The 25619-nt window shown below is 36.6% G+C and overlaps 1 protein-coding gene across 6 annotated transcripts in view; it reads left to right on the top strand.

The window, feature by feature from the left end:
- Positions 1-25619, top strand: part of SCUBE3 (signal peptide, CUB domain and EGF like domain containing 3) — a 128369-nt gene that overhangs the window by 40331 nt on the left and 62419 nt on the right. For all 6 annotated transcript variants that reach the window (XM_087959804.1, XM_087959802.1, XM_087959806.1 and 3 more), the window contains 2 exons: positions 1530-1655; positions 23259-23393. In XM_087959804.1, coding sequence (XP_087815930.1) covers positions 1530-1655; positions 23259-23393 — 261 coding nt within the window. The remainder of the gene's footprint in view (positions 1-1529; positions 1656-23258; positions 23394-25619) is intronic.

Genomic DNA, 25619 nt, shown 5'->3' with positions numbered 1-25619 from the left:
TAATGTTAAAGATTCATGTCCGCTAAATGATCCTTGTTTTGAAACTAAACTGTGAGGATCAGATTCTAAATGATGTAAAATTGGAAATTATTGTTGATTCCTCATTTAATCAGAATATTGTGATGATATTGTATCCATAATCAGGAAATGTGTTAGCCTGTCAAGGTAGTCCAGACAAAAGCAGATAAATGAATACTAGCTTTATTTTTATTGTAAGGTTAAATTAAAGAAGCTTGTAAGTACTCAAACTACTCCTCTTCTCATTTCCTTTTACTCTCTGGAAAACAAGGAAAGATCCTTTTTGAAACATATCCCACATCCCTTCTGCTTCTCTGGATTGAGATACCTTTTGCATGATGATTGTGCAGCCTGTGGATCTTCCTACTGTCTCCTAAAGTCATTCCCACATTACATAATGTGAAAGAGAGAAAAATACAGTGCTGTTATTTTGGAAAATCTGTTGGATAATGGTAGTGACTAGGCTATCTATATTTGAAGCAACAGTAACAAACACGGTTTTAATGATTTTGTAAGAATTTGCTCCAGTCAATGGGTATAAGTAAGAATTTAGGATGCAATAATGAGAATGTAGAACAGCTTTGTCTTTATTTAACTGGGGTATGATTTGTTAAATAAATAAATAAATCATTAAAAGTATTGTTAGTGTAATATACTGGACCATCTACAGTACACACTAATAAAACTCTTGTGTGAATAACATTTAAGTGGACAAAACAGCATATTTCAGGACAACAGTTTTGTACCAGTACCTCAAAAGGGCTAATGTACAGAATGCACTCCAAATCTGGGACCCATGACTCCAATGGGACTGAAGTTTGACAAGTTTCTGGTTGCTCTAGTGCTGCCATACTGCTGCACTGCCATGCCATCCTCCAGAGGTTCAGTAGAATGGTCCTGCCCTATCCCTCCAAAGGTTGGGTTGACTGGCCTGCCCTTCAGATGCTGGAGACTAGGTAGACTGGTCTTATTGTTGGTTGCTGGAGGCAGTCAGCTACAGTAAGGGGGCAGAAAATTGGAAGCTGCTCCCATCCCACTGGCTTTTGTTGTTTGTTTGTTTTTGCCCTTGGTCATTTTGTTTCTCTGTTTAGATAAGAAATACCAGCGAATTGTCTAAGTCTACTTAAGATCCTCTAATTTTAGAATAGATTTGAATGAAAGTTGAATGAAAACCACTTTGGATGAAAGGTGAAAAGAATACTTGTTGTGGCTTCTCCCATATTCCCATGTTGAAGCAAGGGCAGATATAATCCTAGATGAGACTAGGAAGCTTAAGATTTCAGAGTCTTCACCACTGTGTGGAAGGTTGAAATTGTGTTTAGCTGAAGTCTGTTATCCTCACATTACAGGTTTTCTTCCATCAGTATGAGGTAAACACCCGTTTTTTTCTCAATTTGAGAACATCCCTATTGTTCTCAATTTAATCATTATATAAATACTTGATAAGAGCTCTGTGGATTTTTAGTTCTGAAGTTCTTCTACATCACAGATATTCTCTTTTCTTTATTCAGATGTTGATGAATGTGAACGTGACGACAATGCTGGCTGTGTTCATGAATGTGTCAATATCCCAGGGAATTATCGATGTACCTGCTATGACGGCTTTCATCTTGCACATGATGGTCATAACTGTCTTGGTAAGAAATTTATACATTGCTTAAAATGCTCACTTTTAAATGTTATAACTTTTAAAGCCCCCCTCCCAAAAAAATCCTGTTTATGCTAAAAGCTGCATATCAGATCCTAATACAAAATTCTTCCAATTAATTGTTGAAGCTATCATTTCTGTTTTAGAAAATTGGGTAAGTACATCCTTATGTAGTCAGTCTCACTATGATTATACAGAAAGGTCCCTTTCTTTAAAGTAGACAATGGCTTCTCATATATGAAAAATATCTGCTAAAAGTAAAATTCCTTAGAGTCCCATATTTTTTGTTCTACTCACATTGTTTTGTGTATCTCACATATAAAAAGTAGAGTAAGTTAGTCTAGAGTGCTTTTCTGATTCTAATGAATCTATGCCATCACATGACATTGAATAGATACTCTCGTTATGTAGTTCCACCACAGTGTTTATTGATTCTACTTCCTACGGAGAAATTCAAACTGCTCTCAAAGGGTTTCCTCTGTTATTGTCAGAGGTCTGTATTGTAATCTCCACCATTTCTGAGAGTTCAGGATTGTAATAGCTAGATTTATTTGCAAATATTATTTTAAACACTGGCCTAGTAAAAAAAAGTAAGTTTTTTGTTATTATTTCAGTAGGAAAAACACAATATAAAATGGTGAGGAAAAATTGTAAATATTGATGTCTGGCAGTTATCAACTTAACCTGCTATCCCATCTTCTTACATTTTACTAGTAAAACACTTTACTTTTAAGGATGTAAAATGAAAAACTACTAGATAAATAGAGCTCTGATATGTACTTTATTATTACTGTAGTGTATATCTGTATATTTTATGTCAATTTTATCTGCTTTATTCCAAGTCAGAATTGATTTTTCACATGAAATATTGTCTGTTACAATCCTCTTTATTCCTATATAGCATATAGATGATTTTAGGTCTTTATAAATTTAAATGCAGGCTAAAATATTTGAGATGAATTAATAAAACACTCAGAATATCCCAGATTTTGGATAGTGGCAAATTGAGGAAGGGAAACTAGTAATGAATGTTTTATTTTTTCCTAAAAATTCAAGATACTTTATGTAATATAGCTGGGAAAACTGCTCTACTGACTTGTGTAGATTTTCACACAGAGGAAATCATGAACATTTAAGGTGCATCATGAGCACAGCCTTGATTGTAAGACTTAGCTTGACCTGAATGTATATCCCGCCCAGCTACTCTAACCTTTCATTTTTATTTTTATTTTTATTTTTATTATTTTTATTTTTATTTTTATTTTTATTTTTATTATTTATTATTTCTTCTTCTTCTTCTTCTTCTTCTTCTTCTTCTTCTTCTTCTTCTTCTTCTTCTTCTTCTTCTTCTTCTTCTTCTTCTTCTTCTTCTTCTTCTTCTTCTTCTTCCTCTTCCTCTTCCTCTTCCTCTTCCTCTTCCAAAAACTTCTTCTGGGGAGCTTTGCTCTCTAGAAATTTGGTATTGATTGTTTTGATTTGCTTCTGGGGATTATGGGATAATAGTTATCTCCTCATTAGAACAGCAAAACACGTCCTTAGTAAGTGCCCCTGAGCATTTAATGTTTTGCAGAGATTTCACTTATATGGACGTTCACATGCTTTCATCCTTTTGAGGCATATCATGGGAGCTCATGTGTCCCTGAGTTGTACCTTCAGCTCTTATTCCAGCAAACAACGGTGCAAGGTTGCTACTAGTTTTCCTGGATGCGTTCAGAGACAACATTCCTAGAAGCTCAGCTTGTCAGGAGCAAGTCTTGGCAAGTCTTGGATACAGGTAGCTAACAAATGAATTGGCTGCCTCTGTGTTTGCTTGCCTGCCAAAGCTACTGTCAGCTGTTTGCTTAAGGATAAACAAAATCACTGAACATGTAGTCACAAAAAAGAGAAGAGCTTAATTATAGACTATCAAGAATGTTTTTCTTCTCCCACCCTTTTTTATTTCTGAACTTGTCAGGATTAAGTATTGCTTACATTTTTCTTTTGAAATTGGTATGTGCTATGTATATGAAGTTGCCCTCATACTGAGTCAGATGATAGGTTTGCTTTTTTCATTTATTATGTTCTTCATCTCCAGTAACCGAACTAATAACTTTTTTTATACCTGAATTCAATCACCGGGGAAGCCTGTTTTGAACCAAGAACCTCCTTGCAAAGCAGATGCAGGAAGTATGGGTAGACCTCGATTTACAAATATAATTGAGCCTGGAATTATTACCTTAATTTATTGCAATAGTAAGTTGAGGCATCACTTTACTGGACCCTTTTTTAAAAAACTTTTTTGCACCCTAAAAGTAAGCTTTAGGTAACAGTATTTTTAGATAGAAAGTGTAATAATATGCAGTGATGCAAGTATGAAATAGATAAAAGAGTTTTGGTTGCCACAATGTAAAAAAAAAGATGTTGAGACTCCAGAAAGAGTACAGCAAAGAGCAACAAAAATGATTAGAGACTGGAGACTAAAACATATAAAGAATAATTGCTGGAATTGGGTACGTCTAGTTTAATGAAAAGAAGGACTAAGGCCGTGATGGCGAACCTATGGCACGCGTGCCACAGGTGGCACATGGAGCCATTTGTGCGGGCACACGAGCCTCAGCCAAACTTACTGCACTGTGCATGCGCGTACCTCTCAGCTGATTTTTGGCCCATTTGAGGCCTTTTTCGCCCTCCTGGAGGCTCGAAGAAAGCCTCTGCAGCCTTCGGAGGCTGAAAAACAGGCCCGTTTCGGCGCTTCTGGTATGTCCAGAAGGCCCATTTTTCGGCCTCCCGAGGCTGCAGAGGCTTTCCACGAGCCTAAGGGAGGTCGAAAAAGGCCTCAAAATGGGCCAAAAATCAGCTGGAAGGCATGCACATGCACAGTGCAGGTAAGGCGGCGGTGGGGTGTTGTGCATGCATGCACGGGGGGGGGGGCACATTGCCTTCTGCTGACATGTGATTTTCGGCATGGGAACCCAAAAAGTTTTGCCACCACTGGACTAGGGTGACATAATAGCAATGTTCCAATATCTAAGGGGATATCATAAAGAAGAGGGTGTCAAGCTATTCTCCAATGCACTTGAAGGCAGAACAAGAAGCAAAGAATGGAAACTAATCAAGGAGAGAAGTAATCTAGAATTAAGGAGAATTGGGTTTGCTAAGAGTTGGAACAAGTAATCAGTGGAACAACTTGCCTCCAGAAGTTGTGGATGCTCCAACACTGGAAGTTTTAAAGAAGAGATTAGACAACCATTTATCTGGCATGGTATAGGTTTCCAGCTTGAGCAGAGGGTTGGACTAGAAAACCTCCAAGATTCCTTCCTACTCTGTTATTCTTCCAAATGGAACTGTTACTGTGGACTTTCAGCATTTATAACAACAAAGATAAAGACTAAGCTAAATACAACAGCAAATCTTACTCTAGACATTGATAACGAAATCATCCTACGTAGGCTCATATATAACGCATTAACACGATTGTAAGTAAGGGAAAATAAAAAATATTATTAAATGTTATTTTGGTATCCTTCAATAAAAAGACTCATAGAAGTTTCTCATTTTTTAGAGAGCGTTGTCTTGAAAAGTTTAAGAAACTCATTGTTTGGAATGCCTGTCATAATAAATTGCTTCTGCTGTCGGGCTTATTGCTGGCCTCCAATGCCACTGCAGTACTTTCTTTACTAATACTTTGTTTCTTTCTTCCTGACAAGGACCATTCTTCACCAATGTGTCCCCCTCCCCATTCTGGAGCTGCCTGCTTTCTATAGCTACAGTATGTTGACATATGTTCTCTGCAACATCCTTCCATTTTCTGCAGCTCAAGTCAAAATTGTTTTGAAAAACTTTTTAACACTTTAGCACCCATGTCCAACTGCATATTAGGAAAATATTGTTGTAGAACTATCTTTTGTTGTGTCTGGATACACAAGTGTAAGTAAAAACAGGAGCAACAGCTGGGATTCTTCAGAGTTATTTAAACACTGACATATCACCAGTGAAATGCTGCCCCTCCTACTCCCACTGCCCCAGGGTCTCATGTTGAAAGATTGTGATCTCCAAGTTCTATATTTCAAACACATTTTAAGGGAAAATCTTGCTGGTAGGAGAAGCAGCTGGCTTTGGAATCTTGCTCTCATGTAGTAGATCTGTAATTGTACCACGATAGGGTGATAGTAGGGCACAAACTGTCATCCAGCAAAAAAGTGGGAAATCTTCCAAATCTTGGCAATTTTAGAGGTTTAGACAATATAGAACTCTGTACATGCCTGCGTATACAGTACAAAGTGTGTGTAATATCTCAAAGACTATTTTCCTTCCTGGTTAGACCACAGGTTTATCCTAAAAGATAGGGACACATCTTGATTAACAACTTGATCCTCATGTAGCCCAGATGCTATAGTCTTTAAATATTCTCATATTTGCTACTGACTTACTATACAGACAGCTCATTCTGATCCCCACTTTTGAGGTCTCCCCTTCTTCCCATTTACCAGTCACATATAATACTACAGACAGCCCTTGACTTATGACCACAGTTGAGTCAAACATTTCCATGGCTAAGCAAAGCAGTTGTTAAGTGAGTTGTGCCCCACTTAACAACCTTTTTGCCACAGTTGTTAAGGAATCACTGAAGTTGTTAAATGAATCGTGCAGCCATTAAGCAAATTTGACTTTGCTTGTTGGAAGCCAGCTGAGGATGTCACAAATGGTGATCACATTATTGCAGATCAGTTCAACCATCCTAAATACGTGCCAGTTGCCAAGTGCCAGAATTTTGATCATGTTACCATCGAGATGCTGCAATGATTATAAATGTGAAATCTGGTCCCAAATTGCATGTTTTCAGTGCCATTGTAACTGGATGGCTACTAAATGAATAATTGTAAGTTGAATGTATTTAAAATCATGAGCTGTGGTAGTGCAGTGGTTAAAGTGCAGTACTGAAGGCTACTTCTGCTGACTGCCAGCTGCCTGCAATTTGGCATTTCGAATCTCACCAGGCTCAAGGTTGATGTCAAGCCCGAAATTGACACATGTGTAGCTATTTTAGTTGGGCTTAGTATATATTCTTTTTCTTACTTTCTCTGTGGCAGTCATGAGGGGAAGGGTTTCGGGCTTGCCACATTCATAAGTGGAGAGGAATGGAGATAGAGTTGTTTTGGCTAGATGATTCTTCTTCCCATGGGAAAACGTGCTTAGGCCCCTCGAGGTGGAGATTTATGACATCAAGCAACGTTGAATTACTTGTATTGGAAAATGTGACTTTTTGGGGTTGTTTCTAACTTCTAATATTGTAGGGTAATTCCGGGTTGTGTCAGATCTGGAATTACCATGGACTTTACCAATTTGATGCTTTCCTAAATAAAAGAAATTGTCTTGGAAGATGGACTTTGTTCTTTTCTTTTTAAATGGATTTCATCACTAGACAGTTGATTCAGCCTTCCATCCTTCTGAGGTGGGTAAAATGAGGAGCCAAATTGTTGGGGTCAATATGCTGACTGTAAACTGCTTAGAGAGCACTGTAAAGCAGTGTATAAGTGTAAGTTCTATTACTATTTAAAATCATACCACTAATGTTTTTAGTATTTAGCATGTTATGATATATATTTATATATGAAACTCACAGAAACCTCCCACCAATCACTCTTCAGTTTAAGCTAACCAGGAGCTGAGTTAAGAAAGCAGCTAATAAGTTCCAGTCACTTATCCCCCAGTGGTCAGTGAAATAAAAACCAGTTCTTTATTCTTCAAAAAAGAGAAGCATTTTAAAAAATCGTTTAATCCCACTCCCCCCACCCCAATAATGCATAATGTTCATCCATGTGTTCACTTATATTTCTGTCCATTTATCTAGTAGGTTGTAAAACATTAGTCCTGTTACACTGAAATAGACCAAGACTGGAAAAAATCTATTAACAAATGCCTTTAAGAAGCCTTCTGCTCACTATGCCAGATCAGCATTGTAGAGCAATCCTATTGAAAGAGGCATTTTAGTAAATCCCATTAAATGTCCATCAAATTTAAAGGTTGTTTTGTAATAGGAAACCATATAAGAGACACATTTTAGGAAAATTGCATTTAATGTTTTTTGTCTATAATTTGGTATTAACAGGGAGCTAGCGAATTGTCAAGAAGTGAAGGATATTGGAGAGAAACATGGAAAGAGATTTTTGAAGGTGTCATGTACAGTCAATGGGATCCGTACAACACAAGTCCAGTCAAACCTCCATTGAGTAGACTCTTACTGGTTACATAGACATATCTGTCTGCTCCCTGCCTCAACTGCCAGTATATCCAGAGTGTCCTGTTACATCTTTTTATCTTCTTTCTCATCAAAACAAGGTCCACCTTTTCTGCCTTTCTCTCCTTTGCTTTCTCTGTTTACTCAGCTTGTCTCTTTCAAAGTTTTCTATATGTTCAATCGGGCTAATTTTAGATTCTTAACCTCTGAAATTGAGAATCAGATTATCTGTTTCTGTTTACTGTGCATGAGGTTCTGAGAGGGCATTAAAAAGTTTTTGTTTTGTTTGCTTATACGCTTCTTATTTAATCCTGAAAGTAAACTGCAACATGAGGCAATGTGGATTGCTTAAGTTTGGATGTAAGTTAAAATATATTGTTAATTTAAATTATTTTTTGCTTCCACCTTTATTTTGCCCCCTTTGCAGTGTGGTTTCAACATGCTATTCATAAGCATTTCCTTTGTTCTAATTCAATTTCTGAACTGTTATATTAAAAGGATGCCTTTTAATGATTAAATGGATTGTTGACCTCCTACTGCACTGGCAGAATTTAGTTTATTTAACTTATTGAGTCTTTGGGGCAGATGATATTGAATTAAACATTTTACCTGAGCATATATTATTTTAGTTTCCTATTTATCATTCACTGCAATCTGACTAGCTTAGGATAAGTACTGTTTTCTTCGTACTGTATTGAACTTTAATCATTGGTATAAAGAATGATACTAAATATCAACCTCTGTTATAAAAGCACGTAAGAACAATTAATCCCTTTGAGACTTGCTATGGAAATTCTTTCTCTTCTTGGATACTCATTATTCCCTTGATTCTTTGGAAGAATTTGGGGAAGCAAGCATTCAGCTGATTATCATCTCGTTTATGACTCAGTTCTTTGAAGCAAATCCCATTTATTCCTCTTATTTACAGAAAAGCATGCAAACGATGGCAATCTTAATAGAAAACCAGACCTATCTAAAATAGCATATACAACATGTCAAGCACCCAGATTCATCTCTCTCTGTCCCCCCACACACATATACACCTGTGCCTCTTTGAAAAATCTCTTTGGATGGTCATGATTTCTTTTGGACAGTTTGGGATGGTTCAGAGGAAGACAGGGTAGCAGGATAATGACAGAAGGAACAAAAGTACAGAAAACTTTCTCTCCGTCAACTTTTTACCATTATTCCACAATTTAAAGAGGCAGGCTGAATCATCTTTTACTTTTATCTTTTTACTGTAGTTCAGTCTCAGAGATTCAAATATTATTTTTTCTTTTTTCTCAGCGAGGCTTCTAGTTCTTTATGGTTTATAAATGTTTGAGCATTTTATCTTATGATAAGGGAATAAATAGCATTTCCAGTAGTGCAGAAAATATCAGAACAGACACAGATTAAAAAATCACAGCTCTCTGGATGTGAGACCTTGGCTCTTTTTTTCTGCTCTGGTCTTTCTTTCTTTTTTTAAAAAAAGGAAAGTAACACTCCTAGTAGAGAAGCCCCAGCTTCCTATTTTGTTGATATAGAGGTGAGCAGCACATCTACTAATGTATATGAGTTAAGAGCGAATTAAATGAGAATCATAGTAATGGGACAAAGTATGGAAATAAATTCAATGCCAAAGTAAACTTTCAAACATTCTTTGGGAAGCCTGCTAGTCCCTTCTTGATTAGTATAGGTATGAGTCATCTTTTGGTCATTAATTTATGAAAACAGGGTATCAGTTCTTGAACAAGCTTGGAAATCTTCTATTCTCTGTCATGTTCACTTTCTTTCCTCATGTTCAATCCTGGTATATGGCTTTGAGACTGAGTGATGAAGAAATGTGCTACTTATGTTCAGAGGGAATATATTTTCCAGAGAGATGATATTCAGAACAATAAACAAGCAACACTAAACTCATGATACCATAGACTGAATGCCATTCTTCACATTAGCAATGAAAACAGTTATCAGTTATAGGTAGTCCTCGACTTATGACTACATTTGAGCCCAAATTTCTGTTCCTAAGTGAGACACTTGTTGAGTGAATTTTCCCACAATTTACAACCTATCTTGTCATGGTTGTTAAGTGAAGCTGGCTTTCCCCATTGATTCTGTTTGTCAGGTTGCAAAAGGTGATCATATGATCCCGGGACACTGCAACAATCAACGCGAACCAGTTGTAAGCATCTGAATTTTGATCACGTGAACATAGGGATGCTGCAATGGCCATAAGTGTGAAGAACAGTCATAAATCACTTTTTTCAGTGTCGCAATATCAAACGGTCACTAAATGAACTGGGTTATAAATCAAGGACCGTTGTAATGAAGCTGGCACGTATACATTCCCACTTGACAATTGGTAAGATTGATTTTTAGGCTGTACAGGCTGCAAACACTGAAACAGTTAAATGTGAATGAGGTTCTAGAGTGGAAAGTATTGAATGTAAGTAATGTCAGAGTTTGAACTTAGCTGTCCTATGAACCACTTCCTTTTTTGTTTGTTTGTTTGTCCATGCTACCCTGTCAAGCGCAGATTCTGTTGGATGTTCAACTTTCTATCAGACTTGGTGTTATCAGCATGTTCTTTCCTTGCCTTTTCTTCTTGTTCCACTAACTATTCCTAGCATCATTGCCTTCCCCAATTTGCAATGCATGATATGGCCAAAGTAAATCAGACCTAGTCTTATGACTTTAGCTACTAGTGATGAGTCTGGTTTTATATGTTTTAACATTTCTCTGTTAGTTACTCTGGCTGTCCATGGTATAGACAAGGGGTGTCAAACTCAGTTTTATTGAGGGCAGCATCAGGGTTGTGTTTGACTTCAGAGGGCTGGGGGAGGGGCATGGCTGTGGTGGGCGTAGCCATGGTGGGCATGACACGAGACCGCACCTCCACACACATGGTTTTATAAACTTATAAAAATAGAGAGGCGAATATATTTCTATGATTTTGTTTTTTTTAAATATACTTGATCTACTTGATCACCCTATGAGAGATCAGATCAAGAAACTCCATAGGAAGACTAGAACTATGAATTATTGACATAGGCTATAGTAGCAGAATCTTGTAAGCCTGAAAGGTCAAACATTTTACCTTTCCTCCCTTTTATAACCTTCTGAGTCAAAGATGGCCTCCTGCAGCACTCTGGCAGCCAAAACAGGTCACCCTCCCCCCTGCTGCCAGAGTGCTACAGGCCATCCATGCCCAGAATGGGGTGCAGGGGGCTGCATTTTTGGTAGCAGAGGCACCACGGGCCAGATCTGGCCCATGGGCCTTTAGTTTGACACCCCTGGTATACACAATAATTTACGCCAGCACCACAGTTCAAAGGCATCGATTCTTCTTCAAGCAGCCATTCTTAGTGTCCAACTCTCATACCCATACATCATTATAGGGAAGACTATTGCTGTAACTATCCTGCTTTTTGTGTTTATGTCAATCTCTCCACTTTTCCAAATCTTATTCATGTTAACCATTCCAGGTTAACCTAAGGTTATCCTGTGTTTGATTTCAGGAGTAGAATTACCATCAAGAACAATTTTGGATCAAAGGAACATAAATTCTTGAACTAATTCAATTTCTTCCTTGTTGTTTGAGTTGTTTGCAACTGGCTCATCTTTGCAATCAGGTGCAGAGGGTCATGTGGTCACAGTTTTTCCCCATTCAGAAAAATGGGTTCACACGATCAAGGAATTTGCTTAACGACCATGGATTCACTTAACAACTTGCAAAAAATGTTTTAAAAATGTGTCCGGTCACATGAGTGACATATGACCATAATAATTTACAACTTGAAATTCAGTCCCAATTGTAGTTATAAGTTGAGGACTCCCTGTATTGTATAATTTAAAAAGGAGTAATATGTTTATTTTCCTCTAATACAGCAATGTGTACCACTGTTTCATGTGTGTGGAACTTATGTACAGATTACTTGTGTTTCTCTACCTATTTTATCTACACAGTTGCTCTGAAAATACTCAGGCCTAATTTGGTAGGGTGAATTGAACCCAGTGGATTCCTGTGTAACTTTTTTCTCATATAATAGTGGTTATCTGGGAAGAGGGTCTATATTTAGATTAGATTAGATTAGATTCAACTTTATTGTCATTGTCATGGATACAGGCAACAAAACGCAGTTAGCATCCAACCAGAGTGCAAAACAACAGTAAAATATAAATATATGTATGCAAATACGCAAGGCATCTATGAATATGTCAATGGAAAACACAACAAAATGTATGACACCTTGTGCTTGGTGCCTTCTAGAAATAATAACTGATGAAATTTCCTATGCTGCAAACAAACAGATGTGCCAGAAAATAGGATACCCTCAAATATGCCATATTTTTATTATTCTACATACTATTTTCTGTGTTCTCAAAAGACATATTCCTTTATATCCTTACATTTCACACTGCTCTGTTAGGGGGCCCTTTCCCTGTCTTGTCTCACTGACTTTGAGTTCTTTCCCAGAACGGATGCATTTCTCTTTTTAAATAGACCACAGAGGCTTTGAGTGCAATCAGTAGTTGTGAACTGTGCACCTTTTGGCAAGGTGGAAATCTGGTGAAAACTATTTTTTTCTGATAATATCTTTTTTTAAAAAATCAGTATTCACTCCTGATAGAATTGCTTTAATAATAATGGATTCTAGAGAATGCTGATTAGGAATGTTAATATGTTAAAAATTAAGATCTTCTCTCCAGAAGACTTTCACTATGCAAATCAGTGTTTTTTAAGTTGAGCCTAGAAAACAAAGGCTCTTGGCAACCAGCTCAAGTCATTTATCATGGGTCTGATGAGAACTTGTGATCCTGCCTTGTTATTTCTTTACTCCACCAGTTTGTGGCCAGGTATTTTCTTAAGAGTTGGGAAAGAATTCCAAGTAGTATTGGACTTTGCCTCTGCAGAATGAACTAATATCAATTATGCAAAATTATGATAGAGCCAAGATAGGTTATTTATCAGAAATAAAGCAACATAAAATGGAAGAGCATGAAAGGTGTGTTGGTTAACTGTCTGTGAAAGAGGCACGGCCTATGGCTTAGGAGCAGAAAAAAAAGGGATCTAAAGCTGAACATAACAATTGTGTGGACTAGAGCCTTAATATTCCTGTTTCCAGACTTCAGTGTGGGAAGGAGAACATGTGGGTTTGATAACAAAAGAAGGGTGGCTTTTTCTGGAGTTTATAAAGACATTTGTCTGAAAATCAGCTATTGGATAGAATGATTTCCTGTATCTTACCTTGCTTTAACTCTAATAAGATTCTGAGTGACCTTTAACTAGATCAAACCAGGAATTTGATCTGTTTGCTAAATTAAAGTGTCTTTTGATGATTTAAGTTGCCTTTAATAAAGCAAGCACTAGATTGAAAGTCTTGTAGCAACTAGTTTAACTGATGACTTAACCTTGTTGTGAACTGAAGATAAGGAATAGCAATTTATTGTTGAGGGTTCTACAAAAGATTATATTAACCTATAGAGTACTTAATTTGCCTAAGGTAAAATATATATTATTAACATACCCACTATCAAAGTGTACTTGCTGAATCCATTGGATGCAATATTGCTATGTCTCAATCTGATTAGAGATACATTTTCAGTTTACAAATGTTTACACACACGTACATATATGCACACATATTATATGGTGAGCATTTGTAAACTGACAAGGATATCAAGGAAGCATCTTGAATACAATGTTTTGGGATCAGGATCTTATGCGTCTTCCTAAATCTATTCTAAACTGTGTAGAAGCTATCCACATGCAAATAAAACTGTAGAATTTTCTTCACACAATTATTGTATATGTGCCCAACTTTGATGACTTTTGCCTGTCGAGATCTAAAAGTTCATGAAAAAGACTTATGTTCATGGTTTTGTTTTAAAATACTGCTGCACAACAAACCAGTTAGAGGTTGTTGTTTCTTTTGTTCTAAGCCTTTTATCTATAATCAGGTCTTAAGTCTTCCTTTGAAACCATAATAAATGTTCAGGCATTTTATTTATTTTTATTGTGAAACTTAAGCAGCAATTAAACCTGCATAATTGCAGATAAAATTTTATTAGTTAGCAATAGTCTTTTCTGTCTGCAAGAGGCCCTGCATGACAGTACACTTGGTTTTTGTGTGCCTGTGAGCTGATATGTGTATTTTAATTAACCTCTTACACATTTGTTCAGATATTCAGGTCTGTTCATGTTGTCATCGGCCTGCTATTCTGGCTTTTCCGGAGTCTGCTGCATGGCCCCACCGTTGATGTCCAAGGGGCTCAGCTTTCTGCATAGCTGTTGGGATTTTAATGCTTGAGTTCACAGAGGTTTTCTTTGGCACGGAGCTCCTTATTTCCTCTGTGTGTTTTGAGAAAGGGGCTGGTTATATTTCTATTCTATTCTCTGACTCTGGACATTGTGGAAGAAAGGGCACTTTCCTCCAGTCGGGTGCAAGTTTAGCAGTCTGCCCACTTAGCTGGCACATAATAGGTCAAGAAAAAATATGTCCAGTGATTTGCTAACATTTTAATTTAATATTTGGAGTCTTGCTGACTAAAAATGTAAATAATCTTATTTATATTTTTAGTCAGCAAGACTCCAAATGTTAAATAAAAATGTCAGCAAATCATTGGATATAATTTTTTTTTTAGAATAGACAATTGTCAGGTTGTTAGATTTTATGTTCCAATGCTGTTACATGCAATATTCACTTAAGGATTATTGCTCATTAAGAAAACACTGAGCTAATTGTAGATAACTTCCTGGAAAAAAGGAGTTTATTTTACTACAGTCACCAACATCCCAAAGTCACGATGTGAGAAAATATGTTAATCAATAAAGAAATGTGGTTCTTCTGAAGGAAATAGCATCCATAGACACAGACAAAATGTATTTGATCACTGATCAATAAAAGTATTGGACCACAAAATTTCAGTATCATACTACAGGTAGTCCTTGACTTACGACCACAATTGAACCCAAAATATCAATTGCTAAGTGGTTAAATGGGTTTTGTCCCGTTTTAGGACCTTTCGTGCTGCAATTGTTAAATGAATCACTGCAGTTATTAAGTTAGTAACACGGTTGTTAAGTGAATCTGATTTCCCCATTGACTTTGCTTGTTAGATTGCAAAAGGTGTTGATGTGACCCCAGGACACTGCAACCATCATAAATATATGCTGGTTACCTAGCATCCAGATTATGATCACATGGTTATGGGAATGCTGCAGTGGTCATAGGTATAAAAAACGGTCATAAGTTACTTTTTTCAGTGCCGTTGTAACTTTGAACAGTCACTAAACCAGTGGTCACCAACCAATGGTCTGCGGGAAAATTTTGGTGGTCCGCAGAGAAATGTCCCCTCACCAAAGCAATTAATCCAGGCTGCACGGGAACACAAGGCTGTGCCGCCCACATGGCCCGTGGGAACACAAGGCAGTGTGGGGAGGGGGGAAAGGGCAGAGGGGGGAAACTTGCCCCACTCGCCCCCCCACGCCTGGCCTGGTCACTGGGCTGCTTCTTTCCACTTCTTTTTTCTTCTGCTTTTGGCTCCATGCAAGGAAAGCAGAAAAAGTATTTCTTTCTCTCCCCCAAACTCCACCAGAAATGAGTCTTTGGGACCCTGCAAGGCATCCTGCTCCAAGAGGCTGTGCCGGTGCGACAAGTCTCACAAAGACTCATTTCTGGTGCAGTTTGGGGGAGAGAAAGAAAGACTTCTGCTGCTTCTGCTGCTTTCCGTGCATGAAGTCAAAAGTCCCTCTCTCCCCCCCCGAGAACGGAGCTGGAGACAATATCTTGCAAACCCAAATAAAGAATGATCGATAGGTAGGAAAACGGGGTGGGGAATTTTCCTGCAGACTTTTGGGGGAATTTTCCCAGGGTCTCTGGTCCACGGGATTTAAAATTATGAGTTTGGTGGTCCCTGAGGTCCAAAAGGTTGGCGACCCCTGCACTAAACAAATAGTTGTAAGTTGAGGACAACATGTACAATAAAAACCAAATAACAGTAGAAAAATACTTGTGATGAGCAGCAGCAATTTTTAAGAATTTTGGATAAAATAAATGGTGTACACTATAATATCTATGGTAATAGCCGTTAAAAACAGAATACAGGTCGTCCTTGACGTACAACCATTTGTTTAGTGACCGTTCAAAGTTACAAGAGCACTGAAAAAAGTAACATGAGGGTTTTTCACAATTAGGATTGTTGCAGCATCCCCATGGTCATGTGATCAAAATTTGGATGCTTGGCAACTAGCTCGTATTTATGATGGCTGCAGTTTCCCAGGGTCACGTGATCACCTTTTGCGACCTTCTGTCAAGTAAAGCCAATGGGAAGTCAGATTCACTTAACACAACCGTGTTACTAACTTAATAACTGCAGTGATTTATTTAATCATTGTGGCAAGAAAGGTCATAAAATGGGGCAAAACTCACTTAACAATTGTTTTGCTTAGCAACAAAATTTTGGGGCTCAGTTGTGGTCAAGGACTGCCTGTAAATGGAGCAAAACATGCTGGAGAAATAATGGCGTATTTTGAAACAATACACAAGAGCCAAACTGAGGAAGAAGTTATGCTTTGATAAGACAAAGGCTTCATTTAAAAGTTTTTTTTTTTAAAGAAGAGTCCATGCACAAATGTAGGACAATTAAGCTTTTTGCGGGTACTGATCATAAGCGTCCCAATGAATATAGCCATACAGCATCTAAGTCCTCAAACCAAGCTTTCTTTGATATAAGAGCTGTTCTGCAGCTGACTGTTACTCCTCTGTTAAGTCTTTAGTATACTTCTCTTGGTCCTCTATTTCATAAATAAAGGAACAACGCCCCCTTTTTAAAATTTCATAATTTTCAGCCTGTATTTGTTATTATTTTAATCAATCATGATTTTGTAACTTGTTTTTACTGTGTAAATTCTGGAAGCAACATAAGAGTCTGGATGATTTCAGATGGTCAGATAAATCCTGTAAATAAATATATACACTTTTGATACACTTACAGCACTTCTTGAAAAATAATAGCTGAAACTATGATTTGTTTAACTCTATCAGATTTCTTGAACAGGTTAGTTGAAAACTAGCTCATCGACATTATCTCAAACAAGGGATAAATGATATGAGGGATATCTGCATTTATTACAGGAGGTGACATTGCCAGAGTAATTTTTTTCTAAGTATTTTTTTTTTAGGCAGAGGTTTCCAGCCATCAATGAAAATTCATATGGTGCCCACTATTTTTTATTTTCCCTTCCGTCTTTTATAATTTAGAGATTCCTTTAATTAAAAAAGGGGAAAGCTTACTATAAAACAACATGTGCCCCATAAAGCATTTTTAGCATAAAAATGATGACGGCATCAAGGAGGGTATAGGCACTTTCATATCTTTGCCTTCTGATTGTTCCCACTGTTTTGGCTCAAAAAGGTTAGAAACCCCTATTTGTGATATCTGAATTATATCCAGTAATACAACAATTAATAGTAAATGTGTAATTTCATTATAATCTATCCCCCTCCCTTTATTTATTCAAAGAACTCATAGTGCTCTACAACAGTGGTTGCCAACCGGTGGGCCGTGAGAAAATTTTGGTGGGCCGCAGAGAAATGTCACTCCCAGAGCACCCCCAAAGCAATTAATCCAGGCTGTGCAGAAACACAAGATTGCGCCGCCCACATGGCCCGCGGGACCATCCCCGCCCGCTCACTCCTTACCTTGCAAACATGCCTGCTAAGTTGCTATTTTTCTGACCATCAGCTGTTCTGCTGTGCCAGGAGATTTAGATTAGCTAGGAAGCAGGAAATGGTTGGATTTCTTGCTTTCTAGCTAGTCTTTAGATCTTCAGCTCTGCTTTTAAGCACAGCTGAACCTCCCTTAGGACTGAAGTTTCTATTGTTCAGTGCAGACTCACGGCAAGCAGACAGACTAAGCTAGCCGAAGGCAGATAGTTAGATCACTGAATGAATCTGTGAGCAACTCAATATGCCTGCCTGCTTTGCCTGATTTTGGGTAAAAGTTGTTCTTTTTTTATAAAAAATTCAATATTTATATAAATATTTATAATATTTACATACAAGCCATGCCCAGCCAGTCACATGACCACCAAGCCACACCCACAAATTAGGCCACACCCACAAAACCAGTTAGTGATCCCTAGGATTTAAAATTATGAGTTTGGTGGTCCCTGAGGTCCAAAAGGTTGGCAACCCCTGCTCTACAACATATCCAATTTTTCCTTTAGAATAACTCCATGAGGATAAATTAAGATAAGATGCAATGATTGGTCCAGGATCATCTTCATTTAAGTTCAGCCAGGAATTACAATACCAAAGTAAGTTTTCTTTAATAGAATGCTTGCAGAAAAAAAACTTAATCTTTGATCTCTTCCCATGTCAACATTATGACATAACATTTTGTTTAGACATTAATTTGTTAGGAATGCTTTTTAACTTTTCCTGATTTGCAGTCTGTTTGAATATTTTTAACTAGAAAAGCAGTTAAAATAATGTAAATAAACAGTATCCTTTACTGTAACTGAAAGAGATTATTTTTGTATATAGAAAGTTTAAAGACTTAAATCTGAAAAGTCTAGCATTTTAACTACTTTTCCAGCTAAAAAGTAGATCTGTTTTCAGAGAATTGCTTTTGTGATTAATTAAATGTATTCCTATATACAAATCTATAATTTTGAAATTATTATCAAAATGCTATTCAGATTATAATAAATAGTAATCGAACTGGAACTTGATTTCTTAAGTGATTTTAGAGCTGAAGCTAAAACCTACTGTAACCAGTCATGTTGATTATTTAGTTATTGTTCTTTTAGCTTTTATTTTGTAAGTTTTCTTTTTTCTTTTTTAAGTTGAATTCTGATAATTGACCATATTGTAATGAAGGACTGATCGACTGACTGACTGTTAAAGCTTTGCATAACTTGTATGTATGAAAACATGTATTTTCACTAGAAAGACTAGTATGTACAGTATATTTAATTTTGAATTGTCCAGGATTTTTTTCTTGCATTTTTCTTTTTTTGATGAGTATTATGAATATAGCTTACATGTGAGACTGTAGACTATGGATGCATAACCCATGTCCCCATGAATGACAAATGGCTGTTGGTCACTTATTGTAATAGTATGTCGAAATGAAGAGCAAGGGGAAGAGAGACTGCCTAAGAAACAATCAGACAAGAGAGGGAGGAACTCCTAGTGGCTTAATGGTTGGAAGAAGAAATTTAGGAAGGACCTGCGCTAATTGAACAGGTGGTTAAAAGTGACAGCAGGAGATTTGTACCTTTAAACTTTGTTAAGATTCTGTTAAGTAACCTCATGATAAAATAAAATTAGTTCATTTAGTTGTGTTTCTTATCTAGCCTACCTGGAGGGATTGAGATTTACTCAGGATCAGATATCTCTCCCTCCTGGTTTAAAAAAAGTTTGGTAATTATAGAACAAAGAGGAAAATCCATAGAAAGAAGCTGGAGTAAGATAAGGAATAGGTTTTCTGTTTCCCTCAACAACCTCTGAGATTTTTAAGGAATTATATCCAGATAATTGAAGCAGAGGACATTCTCAGGAGACTTCTATTTCTATACAATATGTGTATCTAAGAATTTGCACTAATTAAGGAAGAGGAGGAGAAAGAGTGTTATTGCTACTTTATGCTAAAACTCATTTTTTAAAATCTCTGTGTAAATTATAGAATTGTCTTTAATCTTTCACTGATATTTCAGGTTGTGTTCATGTTCTTTTTCTTTACAATCTGTTGTGATCTGTAATAATATTTTGCAAACTGCATTTTTTAAAAAATGGAGGCAGAAGGCTCTTCAGTTGTAGCAGACCAGCACCATCTTGTGGCTTGTTTCTTTCTTAACTAATTCAGAAGCCTGTTTTCTGGGGCAATTTGTTAATTATCTCCTTTCATGTTGAATGCCTACACTTTAATACATAAAAGTGTTGTAGGGTTTTTGTATTTGCTTGGCTCCCCCCCCCCATTTTTTACCAAAATATTTCATTTTTATCTCTTGCAAGATCTTCCCCCAAGGGGGAAGAAGGACTGAATCCTCTCATCATCAACCTCTTCACTATATGTCCAAGAGAGAACACTGTAAAAATGATTTCAGATAGTACATTTGGGCTTTTTAATTGGTAAAAAAGGAGCACAAGCTATTACAGTCCTGTCTCTTTTGCACACCAAGATTAGGAGGTAGGCACCAGGTGAAGGTCCCAGAAGGTAATTGTGGCAGCAGGAACTATGGTCTTATTTTATTTCAAAGTAGGAGATAGGACCAGGTTTGTGAAGAGATAGAGGGTTTCTAGGAGAAGATTGAAACCACTAGCCACATTCTAGTCTGCTGCCCTTAGTGATAATTTAAATGAGTTTTAACATTGAATATTAAACTTACTGTGAAACTATTTTTGATTGTTATGGGTTATCTACATTTTTCATTCAGATTGTTGTTCAACTGTTGTTAAGAATTACTCTTCATTCATTTATTAATACAAATTGGAGGACCAGATCTCAAAAAAGAGAATGAGTTTTTTTTTATTACTATTAATGAATTCTGTATGTAATCTTCATTGCTCCAAACAACAAAACATCTGTTGAGTTTTGGGGAGATAAAACCAGAAAGAATTGGAAAGGTTTTTTTTTAAATCAAGATTTTAAAATTGTTGTTTATGTCTAGCTCCTTGCATAGAAATATGTAACGTCTCTCCACCAAAAAGTCAAGTCCAACTAAAATACTTAGGATGGTTGGATTCTAAACAGTACTGTAAAATGTTGCTGTTTATTTGTTATGCTGTTTCTATTTACTATCTGCTGCCTATATTAAATCTGACTCATCTGAGAATAATCAGCAGAAGTGATAGAGACAGAACCTATCCATTTACCTTGTCTTCTCATTTTACATTGAGTGAGCTTCCATTTACCCATTGGTGAAGTTGAGTGTATACATTTAAGAGTCAGACTGATTTTGGAGCGAAGTCAGGGTATGAGACAAGGCTAGAAATCAAATATTTAGAGCAAGTGAACTAGAACTGCGATATTCCTTTGAATAGATTGAAGATTAGGAATTGAATCAGTAGAACTAGGCATTAGTTAGAGCAGGGGTCTCCAACCGTGACAACTTTAAGACCTGTGGACTTCGAATTCTGGGAGTTGAAGTCCACAAGTCTTAAAGTTGCCAAGGTTGGAGATCCCTGAGTTAGAAAGTCTCCATTGCTATGTGGTGCATTTAGTTGTAGTTAGACTTAAGAAGTTGATTGGCTGAATTTGTTTTAAGTTTGGTGAATCTGCACTAGGTAATGAAGTCATCTGATACTGCTGCAACTTAGGAGGATGTTCCTGACTCAGGCTAGTCTGGCTTAGTGGTAGATAGGGTTAATCATCATGCAGTTTGATAGTTTGTGACTTAATATTTGCATGAACCCACCTTATTGATGAGCTTAAAATTTTCTGAGAATTCAGTTGTGATGTAGTAGATGGGGTACTGAAGACATCAACCAAAATAGCAGTACTGTAATGTGCATACTGTCTGGAGAACATACTATTCTTCAAATCTTGGAAAGATTGCTGAAACATAGTTCCTAGCATTCCTCCCTATGTTTTATGGCATTGTTGAAAGATGATAATCAACAGCTCTTTGAAGTCACAGTCACCCAATCTTGCTTTATTGAGAAAAAAAATCTTTTACTTTCTGGTTCCTTGTTTTAGTTTGAAAAGTCTGGGAAACCACTAAATAATAGCAAAGAGAAAAGAAAATATAAATTCATTGTTGGTATCTCATAGTCATTAGGATTTGGATTTTTACAGTCCAGATTAAATAGGCTTAACTTTGTCCAATGCTAACCATTTTCACTAAAGATGCTGAGAAAACAGCATTTCTAAAACACATCATGTGGAATATCTGTTCTAAGACAGAAAACACATTGTTATTCGACAATTAGAAAACAAAATTAGAACACAGATTCCACATGTGTTTCAGCAATGCCCTTTTCTATGCCAAAGTGCCATTTGCGTGCATATAAGGAAGCTTAATTGCACAAATACTCATTTGTGAATGCTAAAAATAGCAAAATACCACTTTTTTGATATTTTAAGCAAAAATTGATAAGAACTTAAGCCAGTCTACATAGATCTATCCTGCATTTCATTAAAAATAAATCTTATTAGAAGGTGGAAGAAGTAATATGGAATGTCAGAGACTTGGCTTTATATATTGTTATTGTTAGTGTTTGGGGATTAACCCCTAGCAGAGTATTGCAGCAGTAGTCAAGCCAGGCAGCCAAACGAGAGTGGAAGGGCCCCAGAGTATACACACACTGAACACAAACACTGTTTGTAGTTTAAATAGTTTTTAATCCATTTAGAGTTTAAAGCATTGTCATTCAGTCCATTTGTCATTCACTATATTTCCATCCAGTAAGACTCACTATTACAGTCCAAGTTAAGAGTCCTTACAATATCTTTATCAGCCGATAAAGATATCTTCTCCTCCTCCGGTGCCTCTATCCAGAGAAACAAACGCTGGATATTCAGCAAGAAGTTCAAACAGTAGAACAGTAGAATTATGCAGTAAATCAGCAAACAGTAGCAGACAGGAACATCTCAGTCACAGGCACAGTTACAGTCACAGTAAGACACAGTTAGTCGCAGTAAGACACAGTTAGTCGCAGTAACACACAGTAAGCTTTCCAGCTTCTAATGCTTCCTTATATTGTAACTTCTAACCGCACCCTTAATCGGCTAATTGCCTGCTGCATTGTGCTTAAAGTGATAAGCACTTAAACCATGATATCTAAGTTTTATATATTTATTCACCCAAACCATATTTGGTATCAATGTTATACCTAACAGTTATATTAAAAGGATGGTGTAAAATATAGCATATAATTGATCCATCTGGACTAATTTTAGATTTGTTTTTCAATCCAATGCAAGTAGCTGGGTTTGAGCTAGAAGGATTTAAAATAGTTTACAGGTAGGATACTCAAAAAGAACATCTTGTGCATGAAGTTGCCTAGAACCAGCATATTTTATTAGAGGTCCTGCTGTATGTTCCAACATCCTGTATGTGACAAGGTCTTTTCTGTAGTAGTTCTTTATCATGTTTATTCATTATCATTTATTACAGGATTTATATCCCAATTGTTTTAAAATAACTATTGTATTTCTTTCCTTCTGAGTTTTAGATAGTCAAAAATTATTTTGCTAGTCTTGTAAGACATTTTATTGTTGGCTTTTTAAAAGAAACGTTTTGTTCTTTGTTTAAAAAAAATATTTGGTGTATTTTTACTGTATTGTATTATCTTTTTTAAAAAATAATAGTAAGTTTCAGACTCTTACTATTTAATAATAGTAAGTTTCAGCCTTTTCATTCTCTCCTTGGTTTCCAAATAGATGTGGATGAGTGTGCAGAGGGGAATGGTGGTTGCCAACAAACTTGTGTCAACATGATGGGAAGCTATGAATGCCATTGTCGTGAAGGCTTTTTCCTGAGTGATAACCAGCATACCTGCATCCAGCGTCCTGAAGGTTGGTCTTTAATGTTTTTATTTCTGCTTATTTATCTCTATTTTGGATCTCTAACTTTAGCATCAGGTTTAAAGAAGAGACGGGAAATTACAGTTTCTTGTATTTGAGTTGGCCTTGCCTGTGGATGGGTAAATGAAAAGTGCCATTACAGTCCTGCTTTCAAGTTTTCGGATTAGCATTTCCCAATGTGTGATGTTCTCCAGAAGTGGGCCAAGCTGGTTGATAATCTTGGTGATTGTCCCAACATGTTGTAAATACACCAGATTGAGAGAGACTATTTATGCTCTGAGTTGGCTGCTTCTCAGTCCCACTTCAGACAGTGATCCCACTTCAAACGCTCTATTATGATTGAAGTAAAATACAAAACACTCATTCAAATTGGTATTAACTACTGTAAAGGGAGTAGGACATAATGGGTTTATTTTGTTAGTCTGACAACTGATCAGTGTGCAGGTGAAACAAATTTCAATTCATATGAACTTCAGGTTTAGCCTGATTCAAATCACTTTTCATTAAAGTTTTTTCTGTTACTGTTTCAAAATACTCTTAATTAACGTATGATAGTAGTCATAGTTAGACAATCCATCTCTTTTACTGGAATTGCTGGGCACTGGGCATTCCTATATTTAGCTATCATATTTTTGGTGTCATTTGTAATAACAAATGAATTTTCTGATCAGTTAATCTGCTAAACCATTTGGAATTTTTGAAAAAAAGAGTCAAGTTTACCTGAAGCATCAGATATCAAAAATGTTTAAAATGTTTAAAATGTTCAGAATTCCCAAAATCCCCCTTGATAATTTTTTTAGCTTAAAGACAAAAATTATTTAGAACAAATTAATAAATAAAGTAAATTTTCAGAATTGACCTACTTTTTTTGTGTACCTGCCCACCTTTCTTGCAAAGCAATATGTGTATGATTTAGTAAATCACTGTCAGCTGTGTTCTGCAGGTTTGTTTTGACATATTCATACAAGTGTGCATGAAAGCTTAATGCAAAAATATAACACTTAAAACCACATTTAAGAGAATATTATTTGTTTTGCAAGAAGGAAGGATTTGAGTTCTATCCCAAATGTGACTCAATTTTATACTCTGTGGTAACTGGGAATAACAGGAATTGTAGTCCAACACCAAGAAACCTGGAATAGATTAGTTGTTATACATGTTTAGGAGCATCCTTCTTTTACTGGTGTTCTCCAGATGTTTTGAACTTCAGTCCTGGAATTTTCAACCAGCATGGTCTTTGAAGTCCAATGGCACTATTGTCCAATGTAGCTAGCTGAAAGACAGCAAGCTGAAGAAGTCTGATTAAGAGGAACTGTGAAGGGTGGGAAGGAGGATATAGCCCATTTTAATGACGAGGACATTACAAACTGTATCATACTGTGAATGTCTAGTTTTTAAAAAGTCCCATTAAATTCTGAAGCCTTCAATAATATTCAGATTATCAATGTTATTAATTGGTTAGGTATTTTTCCCTTATCTTGGTTCTGCATTACTGCTACCAGTTTATTTAAGCATTTTAGGATTATGATTCAGTGATTTCTTATAAAGAAAAAGTAAATCAGCTGGAATGGCCAAGTATCTCTTCTGCTACACCACAATAATATATGGGGTTTATATATTGCTTTTAACAGAATAACAGAGTTGGAAGGGACCTTGGAAGTCTTGTAGTCCAACCCTCTCCTCAAGCAGGAAAATGTTTACCTGTTAACAAATTGTAGGATTAATAATATGCCTAATACAGATGCAGAAATTGAGCCTGAGAAAAAGTGACATGTCAACCTCCCACATGGTTTTCATTGAGATTGGCTATGATAACAGAATTTTGTGAATCTGATAGTGCTATACCTCTCTCTCTTTTTATACTCTTGTGAATTAGGGATCTATTTGTCTGAGCTGCTTATGTGCCTTTATGGTCTTGAGATATGCTTTTCTTCTCATCACTTTGGTAATGGAACTCATATATCTCTATCAAGGTCATTTTTCCTACCTTGCCTTAGGCAAGGTCTTTTCAATAGGAAAATGTAACTTTGTGGACCCAGGACTCATGACTTCTCTTGGGAAAGCTCAACTGTACTTCACTGATTGGAAGAGAGATAACCTGAAGAAAGAATAATTCTGGGAATATATAAACCAGATGTACATGCACAGTGCTTTATATTTTGGAAAAATGGCTTGACTCTCTATGGGTGGCATCTGAAATAGTGAATCAATCCTTGT

The sequence above is a fragment of the Notechis scutatus genome, chromosome 3 (genome assembly GCF_049901735.1).
Source record: "Notechis scutatus isolate UNSWTSFEM ecotype Mainland chromosome 3, rNotScu1.2, whole genome shotgun sequence".
In the NCBI taxonomy this organism is placed as follows: Eukaryota; Metazoa; Chordata; class Lepidosauria; order Squamata; family Elapidae; genus Notechis; species Notechis scutatus.
Note: the sequence above shows the minus strand (reverse complement) of the source record. Positions and strands in the feature narration are given on the sequence as shown.